At 40.2% G+C, this 13,861-nt stretch overlaps 1 protein-coding gene and 1 pseudogene across 2 annotated transcripts in view; both read left to right on the top strand.

The window, feature by feature from the left end:
• The window catches only part of PURG (purine rich element binding protein G), a 38,360-nt gene extending 36,459 nt beyond the window's left edge, over positions 1–1,901 (top strand). For both annotated transcript variants that reach the window (XM_009212838.3, XM_009212837.3), the window contains exon 3: positions 1,003–1,901. In XM_009212838.3, coding sequence (XP_009211102.1) covers positions 1,003–1,107 — 105 coding nt within the window. In that variant the 3' untranslated portion in view covers positions 1,108–1,901. The remainder of the gene's footprint in view (positions 1–1,002) is intronic.
• A 3,751-nt stretch (positions 1,902–5,652) lies between these two features.
• Positions 5,653–13,379, top strand: LOC101014307 (annotated as a pseudogene).
• Positions 13,380–13,861: the final 482 nt, after the last annotated feature.

Raw genomic sequence — 13,861 nt, 5'->3', positions numbered from 1 at the left:
ACTCCACTTTCTTTTTTGCTTGAGGGGCAGTACACTTTTACAAAAACACATTTTTCTATAAGTTTCCTTATCTTTAAGTCATTCTCTGTGGTGGCCATTTTTCCATCTCTAATTTTAAATATTTTGCTAACTGTACATGCAGTTTCCTAGACAGTCTGATCATTACATGATATAGAAAGGAGTCAAGTTTATCAGAGGTCTGTCCTTCAGAGGTCTGTCCTTGTGAAGGGGAGAGACCAAACACAAATTCCTTGTCAGTTGTTTTGGTTTGGTTCTTTGTTTTCTTTTAAAAATAGGATATATTAACCCAAAGGTGTGTTAATGTCATGGCATGAACAATCTTCAATGTAGACCTATTGAGTATTTTGTGATGCTGAGTAACAGACGTTTCTCAACTCTCTGTGATGCTAAATATTTTCCTTAGGAAGTTTTGTTTAATGTTAGATTGTTGTTCTGAAAGATGTTGGTCCTAGTGGGATTTTTTAAAACTTGGAAAACAAATAAACGCATGTATTACAAATATAGAAATGGTGAATTGTAAACTTACCATATAGTACTGATTTCTATTTTCAAAAATGTTTTGCTGTTAAATATATACAACATAAAATTGCTGCCGTACTGTAATTGAGTACTTTTTCCTAAATGACCCTGTTATCACTATTCCAGAATTAGAAGTTGGGCAGATACATGATTGATTCATGTGTCTGCATAGATGCTTCAAGGTATATTCTTCTCTTGGTGAGTAAAATTATATTTTCCTTGGCATCAATGCATTGAGATCTGAATATACCTGTATCTATCAATCCTTATTACACATTTCTTACGCAGTAGCTTCAAATGTGCCAAAATTGGCCTAGACACAACTAAAAATTGAGGGTTTGTTACATGCTTTCTAACAGAAAGGTTTTCAACGAGTTTAATTATGGGTTTGTACTGTGAAAATAGTGGAACTCCCTTGAAAACTTCATGTTTGCTAAATTCAAATTAATATTTTTTCTTTAGCTCACAAATTACCCCAAATCCAGAGAGAATATCAACCTTTTTCACTGTTGTCAAATCAAGCATAAGGAACAGCCCCATGATACTACAAAAACAGTTGAGGAATAAGGAATAAATCTCTTACGTTACACCTCAGAATAAAGGCATTCGGTGAAAGAAATGAACTGAAGTTCATCATGAATGCAAGCCCTCAGTACTTGACATTCCTCCACGGAAGGGAAGACAAATATCAACACCACTGGCATCATTTCCAAACTGATCTTATGTGGAATAATTTCCACCACATTGAAGTACTTTTCGACTCTATCCAGTTTTTGGGTTTTGTTTTTTTTTTTCATTCATCAAGCCTTTCTGTTTTCAAACCACCATTTGTCAGCCTTGAGGTAGAGAGACGTATAGATTTGAAAATACTTTCTTAAGAGATCATGTAACTATATAACTCTGAATTTAAAAATTGAGGGGGAGGGATAATTTCAACCCACTGCCTCTTACCAGAAACATTTTTTTAAATCTGTAACTGCTTTAGTGTTAACAGGGTACAAGGTGGTTTTTGTCCCGTATTGTTCTTAAAAGATTCTCATTTATTGTGATTGTATTGTACTGTATGAAAACAAATCATAAATTGCCTTGTATTGTTTATAATAGACCATACCACGTACTACTTCAGTTTTTATGTTCCAAGTTTTTCAGTGATGCATGTTAACAGTTAGGTCCTAAAATTCTGTGGTGCTAATTCTCCCATACCCAATGGTGCTTTTGTGGATGCTAACTGCACACATGCTGAACAAAGCTTGAAGTTTAAAACTTTCCTCCCTTCCTCTGTTTATATGAAGTAAAATAAAATAACTTGAATTTGTCTCAAAGTATCACTGACAATCTAATAAACTTGTTTATATGTGTGATTAGTTTGGATTCTTAATTATTTTACAGAAAGCATCTCAGCTCTGTTGGACCCCAAAAGTTGATTTTGTGTTTATTTCATTATATCATTTGTGCCCCCCAATTCGTGGTATCTTTATAAATTTAAATGCAGTTTGTCTGGCTTCCAAAATCATGTTTAGGTAGGATCTACAGAAACTAGACCTATCAGAACTGGAAATGAGTAAGCTGAGAAGATAAAAAATGTGCCAATCCAGTCTATTACAGTGCCTTTATCTATTTTGTAATTTATTAATAAGGTTTTAGCACCTGGTTGAGCCAGGAGATAACATTTGCATGAAAGCAAGTATGCCTTCAAAACCTTTATTGCAACTCAAATGACATTGAAAAGGCCATTTCTATATGCTGATATTAAAAGTTCACTCCCCATGTATGAAAATAGTGACAAAAAATTAATTTTGAATTTTCCAGGACAAACTGACATCATATGCCAGAATGTCATAATAGATAAACTCATGGCAATGGTTTTATTGGATTTTTAGCTTCTGCATCTCTCTTAAATCACAACAGAAGGCCACGTGAACCTGCCAATATCTTCATGAGGGCAGAGGGCTGTTTCTCCCAAGCCAGAGATAAACTCAATATAAAGGCACTACGTAAATTTGCATTCCAACCTTGGTACTTTGCCTAACTCATGGGTAATGTTAAAATTTGAAAAGAAAAAATGGAAACAAATGTATTAAAGCTCCTTGAGCAACAATCATTGACCTTAAATAGAAGATGATCAAACCTATTGGTCTAATAATCTAGCAGGTATGATGACTGAAATGATATTCCCATACTACTATGGTTCTTTATTATATAAAGAGTTTCAAGCCCAGTAATTTTTGCCTCAACTAGCTATTAAATTGTGTCTAACTTCTAACATCAGAAAATGAAGTTTAGAGAATAGTGCCAATGTGAACTTAAGCTTACTTCTGTGACTATCTGAAATAAATGCAATATTTACTAAATTACAGCCTCTCACCAAAGATATTTCTACAATATATTTTTGTAACTACCTTAACTGTATTCCATTTTATGAAAACTGGTAAATAATAAATGTGCTACAAATTAATTCCACATTTTCTTTTGGAAGAAAAATCTGTTTAATCTACATGAAAATATCTCTAATTTTACACCCGCAGTCAACCAGATTTCTGTATTAATTTTCATCGTTTGTCCCATCAAAAAGATTATCCTGAAAAATGCTTCTCAGCTTTCATTGGTAGTAGCAAAATTTTTAAAAAATCTTAGCCTTAAATAACATGAATATACTTTGTAAGTTTAGTTCCTCTATAAAAATAATGTAGTCCCTCTCTAAGTGAAACCATTTTTAAATTACATAATTACATCTATTTTTATAGCTTTATTAGCATTATTTTGGTAAGTTGTCTTTTCTGTTCCTAAAACAGTAATTTTCCCTTAGAGATCTTATGCTCAAGGTGTTTTCCCTAAATCCTTACGGGAAAGCATTTTCAAAAACAGACCTAAATGTTCTCTTTCCAGTAAGGAAACTCTTTTATAATAAATTCTATGTACACTAAAAGCATAACAGTACTTGTATTAGGGAAGTAATTTTTCTCATCAGAAATTGCTTTGAGTTTAAAAATGGCCAATAATAAAAAAAAAAAAAAAAGCCAATCTGCAGTCTACATCATTTCAGATTTGTCTTCATGAGATCTTTTTAAAAAACTGTTGAACTAGGTGCATACTAACTTACACCAGGACTAAAGTTATTTTTCTTAACTCCTACTTTATCCTTTATCCTTGGCAGGGATTCAAGGGAGGTGAAAAGACTCTTGGAAAATAACTAAAAAGTAATACAATACACACAAAATAAGGGAGTGGTAGTTCATAGGACTGAATAAATCATGAAATGCAGTGAACTCAGCGCTACACATATTCTGCCAAATTGTTCTCGTCTTACACTTTTCGTGAAGCAAGTTTCCCATCATAAAAGACTTAACAGAACACTGGCACGTGAAGATCAAAAGGACTGAATGAAAAGGCTGGCCCTCAGTTTTGTGTATTTGGAAGTTCAGGGGTTTTTTGTAGCTAAGAAGACTTTGATGAAGGAAGAAGTAAAAAAGAAAAAGAAAAAAATGAAACTCAGTTTTGTTAGTTCATTCTGAGTGAATTCACAAGAGATTCCTTTTAAACAAGGTCATAAAGAAAACATCTTGAATATCAGATATTCAATGGAGAAACCAATTAACTTACAACAAAAAATAAAGTGGTACACCCAGGGAGTGGATTGGAAAGAAGATGTGCATAAGATCCGCCCGTCTCGGCCTCCCAAAGTGCTGGGCGGCCGAGACGGGCGGATCACGAGGTCAGGGGATCAAGACCATCCTGGCTAACCCGGTGAAACCCCGTCTCTAGTAAAAAATACAAAAAAATAGCCGGGCGAGGTGGCGGGCGTCTGTAGTCCCAGCTACTCGGGAGGCTGAGGCAGGAGAATGGCATAAACCCGGGAGGCGGAGCTTGCAGTGAGCCAAGATCCGGCCACTGCACTCCAGCCTGGGCGACAGAGCAAGACTCCGTTTCAAAAAAAAAAAAAAAGAAGTGAACTTTGAAGTTTGCTTTTATACTTTTTGAATGTTATTTCATGATAAGTTTGTATTGTTTTATAATTTATAAAAGACTTTTTTTTAAAGGAAAGAAATCAAATGCTAGACAGACTAGAATACCTATGTCAACTGGTCAGCACATTCTCTTTCCAGTAGGAAAATCTGCTTGTTTTTTTTTTTTTTTAGACAGGGTCTGACTTCGTCCCTCAGGCTGCAGTGCAATGGCAGGATCACAGCTCACTGCAGCTTCAACCTCCCAGACTCAAGCAATCCTCCTACCTCAACCTCCCAAATAGCTGGGACCACAGGCACATGACGCTATGCCTGGCTAATTTTTTACTTTTTGTAGAGACAGCATCTCCCTATATTGCCCAGCCTGGTCTTAAAGTCCTAGGCTTGAGCAATCCTTGCAAAGTGCTGGGATTACAGGTATGAACCACTGCATCCAGCTGGAAAATCTACTTCTAAAACCTGCTGAATGTCAGAACATTGATTGGCAAGTATAAAATCAGATAAAGGAAAATGACTAATATTCATGAATGGCATCATGTTATGATGGGCTTCATGATACAGACCTGCCAAGAAAACAGGAATAACCCCATCAGCGTATTGGCTCAGAGCACAGTCACCCCAAGTCAGAGATGGAAACCACTAACCAATCCTTATGCTTTAAATCTTTTTTTTTCTAGATTGCATGTGACCCACCATCATTCAGTGTGAAAATTATTGCTTATATGATTAAGCCACATATTATCTTGCATTTAGTATCACCTTAGGATTTTCAATGATAGACTACTGTTTTATAAATATCATTCATCATTAAGCATTATCTTTAATCATATTACATAATCATATCATTACACTATTGTATAATCATTGTTATTATTTTGTTTGTTTGTTTTTGAGAAATAGAGCCTCACTGTACCTCCCAGGTTGGAGTGCAGTGGCGTGATCATAGCTCCCTGCAGCCTCAAACTCCTGACCTCAACCAGTCCTCCTGCCTTGGCCTCCCAAAGTGCTAGGATTATAGGCATAAGCCACTGTGCCTGGCCTTTTTTTAAATAATCATTATTATTAATCACTAAGTATCATTAATCATTCACTCTCATTATAAATATCATTCATCATTAACAAAAGTTTTACATACAATAGCTCTCTGACCATGACCCTTCTTGACAGAGATTTAGGGAACATCCAAATTCAGCAGAGGTGACTGGTGAAAGATCAAGATGTTCCTCCCTTAACCCTCAATGGTAGACCTCGTCAATAAACCATAGCAGCTGGGAGCAGCTCACACCTGTAATCCCAGCATTTTAGGAGGCCGAGGCGGGCAGATTGCTTGAGCCCAGGAGTTCAAGACCAGCCTAGGCAACATGGTGAAACTCCATCTCTAGAAAAAATTTAAAAATTAGCCGGGCTTGGTGGCATGTACCTGTAGTCCCAGCTACTCAGGAGGCTGAGGCTGGAGGATCGCTTGAGCCCAGGAGGTCGAGGCTTCAGTGGGCTGTGATCATGCTACTGCACTCCAGCCTGGGTGACAGAGCATGACCCTGTCTCAAAAAAAAAAAAAAAAGGTAGGCCATAGTATTTATTTCAAATGGCCAGATACAGCTCTAGAGTCTTTTTCAACTCAGCACTCTCCTGGCAGCTGCTCCCAGTTGACTACACTTAGCATGCAAGATTGACATAGTTGCCTTTCTGCCTTAGACACCCATCAGCACGTATACATGCCATCTGTGTTAGTCTGGGTCCTCCAAGAAGCAGATGCCAAGATGGAATTAGATGTGCAAGAGATTTATTAGAGGAAATGCTAGTGAGGGAAAATGGAGAAGGAGCCAGTGGAGGAGACATCAGACTCAGATGCAAGTCCGCCCCCTGTAAAGGAGAAGAGAGGAGGAAAGGGGAAGGAGGTAGGAAGGAAGTTATTTCTTAGACTGCAGTGCAATTATAAGCAAGTTTCAGCCAGGCCTAGGGGAGTCCTTGAGCCAAAGTCACTCTTCAGAAGAGGCCAGCATCTTGTGCATTCAACCTGCTTAGTATCCCTGTCACACTCAGTTATTGGCTGGGAGCAAACGTGATGATAGATTTCAGAGCACTGCAGCTGGACCTGTGGGCCATTTAGGTGGAGACGTAGAGCTGTTCAGTGCCAATAGGAGTCTGTGGTGGCCATGAAAATGCATCTCTCAGATTTCCTTCTACAGGGAGCATAACTGACTCACAGGCTCTTTCTCCATTCTGTGATGCTAGTTTTTGGATGGTGTGGTTTTCATGTCCTACCTACACCATCCACCTCCTCTGCTGGGAAGTGGTCCCTTAGTTGGATGCCTCTGTCTCTGCTGCCATGGCCACTCTGTTGATGTGCCCATCCTGCCAATTCCAAGGTGGACAATGGCAGTCTGAGTCAGGTCAACTGTCTGAGTCACTTTGTCAACTTGGTTGTTCAATACCTCTCCCATGATGGATGGCTTCTGGTGGACATTAACATGTGATACAAAACTCTTCACAGTCTGGGCCAGGTGTGGTGGCTTACATCTGTAATCCTAGCACTTTGGGAGGCCGAGGTGGGCGGATCACTTGAGGCTGGGAGTTGGAGACCAGCCTGGGCAACATAGTAAAACCCCATCTCTACTAAAAATACCACAACAAAAAATTATCCAGGCGTGGTGGTGCACGTCTGTAATCCCAGCTACTCGGGAGGCTGAAGCAGGAGAATCACTTGAATCTGGGAGGTGGAGGTTGCAGTGAATCAAGATTGCACCACTGCACAGCAGTCTGGGTTACAGAGTAAGACTCTATCTCAAAAAAAAAAGAAAAGTTTTCATAGTGTGTGCCTGCTCCCATATGTGCACCCACAAGCCTCTACCCCAGGCCTCTTAGACCCAATCTTCCAGTCCTTTTCCTTCCAGGCTCCTGGCCAGATAGCCAGGCCATTGATCACTGCCCAGGAACTATAAATATGCTTACCCAGGCCACTTCCTCCTTGCAAAGTAGATGACCAGGTGCACTGCTTGCACCTCTGCTCATTGGGAAGATTCTCCCTCTCCACTGTCTTTCAAAGCCACCTCACCAGTTTTCAGTTTGCATCTACATACAGACCCACCTCATCTATCAACCAAGTTCAGGCTTTTCCCTTCTCCTTCAGTTGTCCTATGGGAACTTCCACATGGCCATACATGTGAGATGGGAGAGGGCACTGATGTATCTATTGAAGCTGAAAGGAATAAGGCAGTTTGGACTGCCTATGTGATCATAGCTCACGGCAGCCTCAACCTCCTGGGCTTGAGGAATCCTCCCACCTCAGCCTCCCAAGTAGCTGGGACTACAGGCACACACCAGCATGCCTAGCTAATTTTTTTTTTTTAATAGAGACAGGGTCTCTCTGTATCACCCAGGCTGGTCAAACTCCTACCTCGACTTCCCAACGTGCGGGGATTACAGGCATGCAATAGCGACTTCTCAAAAGGTGTATAATTCTCTGCAGTGGTTTGCATGATCTTCCTCCAGAATCCCAGGGGCTGCAAGGTGATTCTCTCCCTGGGGCTTGATACAAACTCTGTCTTTTCCCACTGCTTCTTTTCCCTACAGTGACATTCCAAAGGCTTGGATCTGCCCAGTCATGCAGACTAAGAGTTAGGGCCAGTTCACCTGCCGCAGTGCCCTTTCCTGCTCTGAGACCTGCTCAAAGCTGGCAGTATATGTAGCAGAGCAGTGTTCTTATCTGTGGAATGTGTCATCTCCTGAACCCAAAGAAGTTTGCCGGATGCTCAGCTTCCTGTATGGAGTAGGGATATAAGTGGTGCCTGCTTCTTTTTTTTTTTTTTTTTTTTTTTTCACTTTTGAGAAGAGGTCCTGGCATGCCCTAATAAACCTCCTAAAAAATGTCACTGAAGTGGCAGGAGCCTGAATGTTCCTAGGGTACATTCTCAAGCCCCCACTTCCCTCAGCCTCTTTATCCCTTCCTCTGATCCTATGGACCAATAAGCAGTGTTGCTTGCACTGCAGCCTGGACCTGTTGCAGAAGTCCTTCCTGCTAAAGGCAACTCGGAATTTTCCACTTCACTGTGCATTGGTCATCACTCTTCCCAGACTTCTAAGAACCACCCTCGCAGTGAGTTTGTCCTATTCCCTGGGGTCCTGGCCAACGTGTTAGATCTCAGTTTCTGAGAAACTTCCATTCCAAGTCCTTTGATCAAGCACTCTCAAAGTACAGGCCAAAGTGCCCTCCTCTGGTTCCCACTGGCTCATTCTTGCGACTCATCTGGTGTATAGTCTCCTTTTTACTTAATCGTCCCCAGCATGTACCCACCCGCGTTATGCTGGGACTGAACCTTAGTTATCAGGCAGGAGAGATGAGGACACCTACTGAGGGAACATGTGTTGCCTTGTGAAGGAGAGGCCTCTGCAGCATCTTCTTACACAATAGAAGCACTAGCTCTTACCAGAAAGGATGGGGCACTTTTGCAAGCCCAAAGGATTGGGAAAGAAAGCGGCAGTCTGCCTAGACAATATATTCAAGGGCCTCTGCCTACATACCCTCATCCCAGTTTTCAGGGTCCCAAGTTTTCCCAGGGTCCCAGGTGTTCCCCAAACTCCCCCAGCCCCCACCACTGGCAACCTATTCTTAACTGAATATTCAAACATCTAGGGATCTCTGCAATTCTAACTATCTGATTTTCACCCGTTCAATCACATCTGCTCTCCCGCACTGCAGGAGGTAAGGGCCTTCTTGTAAAATGCCAAAAAGCCTCTTGCCTCCCACACTTAGCCATTTACTCCTTGCTTAACTGCTCTCATTATCCCTTAGCTAGCAGCAATACAACTTTGCAGTAAACAGCCAACAATTCTGCTGTCTTTGAGGACATTTTTCTCTCCATAAGTTTCAAATGCTTCAATCATCACACCTGCAACATCTTTCCTCCCCACCAGGACATCTTCCCAGGTCACCATCGATGAAACTTTCACCTTTGACTCACTACCTTATGCTACCGACCACCCATACCCCACCTATCAACCAAGTTAATATCCTCTTTGCCCACTGGAGTGTTAGTAGGTCAATTCCAAATCACAATCTTACCACCTGTTTTCTTGGATCATTCTTGGTACTACTTTCGCTAGCACAGGACATCTGAGAAGCCAAAGCCAAGATAGGATTAGACACATAAGAGATGTACTGGTTCAAATGTTGGTGAGGGAAAATGGGGGGCTGGAGGAGGCTGGTGAGACGTCAGATTCCATTATGATCCCACCCCTATGAAGGAGAGAACAAACAGCTTAGCTTGCAGCATTGCAATAAGGAAGATTCAGCAAGGCTAACAGGGAATGCTCAAGCCAAAGGTGCTTTTTAGAGGAGTCCTCTGTCTTCAGAAATGGGCCTGCCTTTGTATCCTGCCATGAGCAGTCAATGGGAACAGTGCAGGGGAAGCAGAGCCCTGGCCTGAACACTGTAATGGAAGTCAGTACACAACAGTTTGTGCCTTTAGTTACTTACCCTCCCTGAAGCAGGAAGTCGGAGAGGCACATTCCCAGGGCTGCCATGCCGTTGCATGGAGGCATTTGAGATCACACAGCGAATCTCAGCCATTAACGAAATGGTCATGCTTATTTTGCTCAGTTTGAGAGGTAGATAATTTGTATTCCTATACTCAAAATTGAGGGAAAAGAATCACCCTAATTAGAATCTGAGCTGTCCATAAGTAATAAACATAAAAGTAATATTAAAGTATTAGTGAATACTCTTAAGCTCAATTGTTAGTTTTCTATTGCAAAAAAATAAAATACTTTAAAACTTTAGAGACTGTTTTGGGAGGCTGAGGTGGGAGGATCCCTTGAGCCCAGCTGTTCAAGACCAACCTGGGCAACATAGCAAAACCCTGTCTCTACAAAAAATTAAATAAATATACTAGCTGGGAGTGATGGCACATGCCTGTGGTCCCCGCTACTCAGGAGGCTGAGGTTAGAGGACTGCTTGAGCCTCCAGAGGTCAAGGCTGCTGTGAGCTGTGAGTGCACCACTGCACTCCAACCTGGGCAACAGAGCAAGACTCTGTTTCAAAAAGAACCAAAAAAAAAAAAAAACTATTTTAACATACAAATATCTCACATATATATCTTATCTATTGAATGAAAACCATTTCTTTCAATAAACAAAAAGCTACTTTTGTACAAATAGTAAGTATAAAATGATTTTCACTTAAAAGGTGATTTTAAAATGATTTTGATATGGCATATTTAATAGCAAAACTATACTATTCATTGTCTGCAGTTCCGTGAATAGTCCTCCAAATTAATTATATACATGTATTAACATGTGTATATAATTTTAAAAATCTTTTTGTATGTCTAAGCATATATATGTATGTATATCAATTAATTTGGAATATATATATACATTTTGAGACAGAGTCTTGCTCTGTCACCTGGACTGGAGTGCAATGGTGCAACTTTGGCTCACTGCAACCTCCACCCCACAGGTTCAAGTGATTCTCCTGCCTCAGCTTCCCGAGTAGCTGGGATTACAGGCATATGTCACCACTCCCAGCTAATTTTTCTTTTTTTTTTTTTTTTTTTAGTGGAGATGGGGTTTTGCCATGTTGGCCAGGCTTGTCTCAAACTTATGGCCTCAAGTGATCTGCCCACCTTGGCCTCCCAAAGTGCTGGGATTACAGGCATGAGCCAGCACACAGGGCCTTAATTTTTAAATAAAATTATGTTTACTATACCCAATTATACTATATCCAAATTTCTTTTCTTAACATTGCAACTTTTGCTCTTCACAGCTTTTCAAAAATAATACTTTAAAAAATTGATTAGCCAGGTGTGGTGGCGGGTGCCTGTAATCCTGGCTACTCAGGAGGCTGAGGCAGGAGAATCGCTTGAACCGGGGGAGCAGAGGTTGCAGTGAGCCAAGATCACGCCATTGCACTCCAGCCTGGGCAAAAATAGTGAAACTCCATCTCAGATAATACATATATATACACAAAAATTAGCTGGGCATGGTGGTGGGCACCTGTAATCCCAGCTGCTTGGGAGACTGAGACAGGAGAATTGCTTGATCCTGGGAGGTGGAAGTTGCAGTGAGCCGAGATCACACCACTGGGTGTGATCACTCCAGCCTGGGTGACAGAGCTAGACTCTGTCTCCAAAAAAAAAAAAAAAAAAAAAAGAAAAAAAAAAGATAGAATGTGGAGAAGACGTTAAAGCAATTTCAAAAGATGAAGCAGTGATGTTGGTGAATCATCAGGCTACAGCAGATGTGTGCACACTGATGATGCGCCTCCAGGACAAAGGACTGGTTGCTGCTCAGATGATGTGGTTGATGGATCATATTTTTAAGTACATCAACTTTGGAATTGTTTCTCCAGTTCACGGAGACTTTTTTATAAGACAGGGAAGATCTTATTGTGACCAACAGCTGCTGCTTCTCAAGGAGCACTTAGAAAGTAATTACAGGAGCAGAGATTGAAAATGGATTATTTTGTTTCCAGAAAGGGGCTTCCTCAGGAAGAGGCGAGAAACAAGTCGGACATTTGCAGAGAAAAATAACTTGCCATTTCATACACATGTTACTCTGCCAAGGTTTGGGGCAACAAAAATTATTTTGAATGCACTTGTAGCACAAGAGGGAAATGGAAGTCCAGCAGGAGGATGTGCTAAAGAATTAGCAAATCAAAAGGCCTCCAGTGGATAATGGATACAACGATAGCTTATCCTAAAGCTGAACCTATCAGTATTCAAACCTGGATCCTTGGGTACCGGAAACCAACAGTCACACACAAACATTACAGGATCTTTCCAGTTAAAGATATACCCCTGGAGACTGATGACCTTACCAATGGGATCTATCAACAGTTTATTGAAAAAGAGGACCTCTTATCACATTTTTATGAAACAGGAGCTTTTCCACCTTCCAAGGGCCATAAGGAAGCTGTTTCCAGGGAAATGACCCTCAGAAACATGTGGATATTCCTTACACAGTCTTTAGCATTTTTGTCAGGCTGTATGTGGTACAACATCATTCAGTATTTTTACCATTGCCTGTTTTAGGAATTGACTTGGACTTGTGAAGGTCACCATAGATGTTCAGACTTTCTTTCATAAGCATGCATTATTTACATGTGCAAATCAGAATATATTTAAAACAGCAAGAGAAATTCTGTGGATGGATTAATATTTATTCCCCTTTGGGATATTTTAAAACTCTCCTGAAATGAGGATTCGTAATAAAAACAAATTGATATGTACTTCATATAACATAAAATTCACTATTCGAAAGGGTGTATTTGGTTGTTTTATTATATTTACTGTGTTATGTAACCATCACCACATCACCTAGAATATTTTCATCCTTGCAAAAACAAATGCCGTATCTGTTAGCAATCAGTCCCAATTCTTCCTCTCACTCAGCCTCTGTTAGCCATTAATCTACTGTCTCTACGGGTTCCCCATTCTGGACATTACATATCAACAGAATCATACAATATGTGGCTTTCTATGTCTGGCTTCCTTCAGGTTAACCCAAGCTGTAGGATACGCCAGTACTTCATTCCTTCTTATTCCTTTTTATGAATAATATTCCATCATATGGATAGAGCACTTTTTGTTTATCCGTTTATCAGATGGACATTTGGGTTGTTTCCACTTTTTGGCTATTATGAATAATGCTGCTATGAGCATTCATGTACAAGTTTTTACATGAACACGTATTTTCAATTCTCTTGGCTATATATGATACTGGGAAGTGGAATTTCTGGGTCATATGGTAACTCTACGTTTAGTTTTTGGAATAACTGTCAAACTGTTGTCTGCAGTGGCTGTACCATTGTATATCTCCAGCAGCAATTTATTTATTTATTTATTTATTTATTTTTTATTTATTTATTTTGAGACAGGGTCTGGCTCTTTCACATTGGCTGAGGTGCAGTGGCATGATCACAGATCACTGCAACCTTGACCTCTGGGGCTCAAACAATCCTCCCACTTCAGCCTCCTGAGTAGCTGGAACTACAGGCATGTGCCACCATGCCCAGCTAATATATTTTTTTTCTCTTGTAGAAACAGGGTTTCACCATATTGCCCAGCCTGGTCTTGAACTCCTGGGCTCAAGCAATCCATCCACCTTGACCTCCCAAAGTGCTGGGATTATAGGCATAAACCACCACGCCCAGTCTATTTCTTACATTTCAAATATCTTGAGTATCTTTCTGTGTGTAGACATGAATAAAATTCTTTTTAGTACTTTATAATTCCATTGTGTGAAGGCATCAAAATTTATATAACTAATCCCCTAATAGTGGGCATTGCATTGTTCACAGATTTTTACAGTGTCAACCAAGGCTCTATTAAACACATTTTACACATACCTTAAATGAAGTA

Source organism: Papio anubis, chromosome 8 (assembly GCF_008728515.1).
Source record: "Papio anubis isolate 15944 chromosome 8, Panubis1.0, whole genome shotgun sequence".
NCBI classification, from domain to species: Eukaryota; Metazoa; Chordata; class Mammalia; order Primates; family Cercopithecidae; genus Papio; species Papio anubis.
The sequence above is the reverse complement of the archived record's forward strand: the minus strand, read 5'-3'. Positions and strand labels throughout refer to the sequence as shown.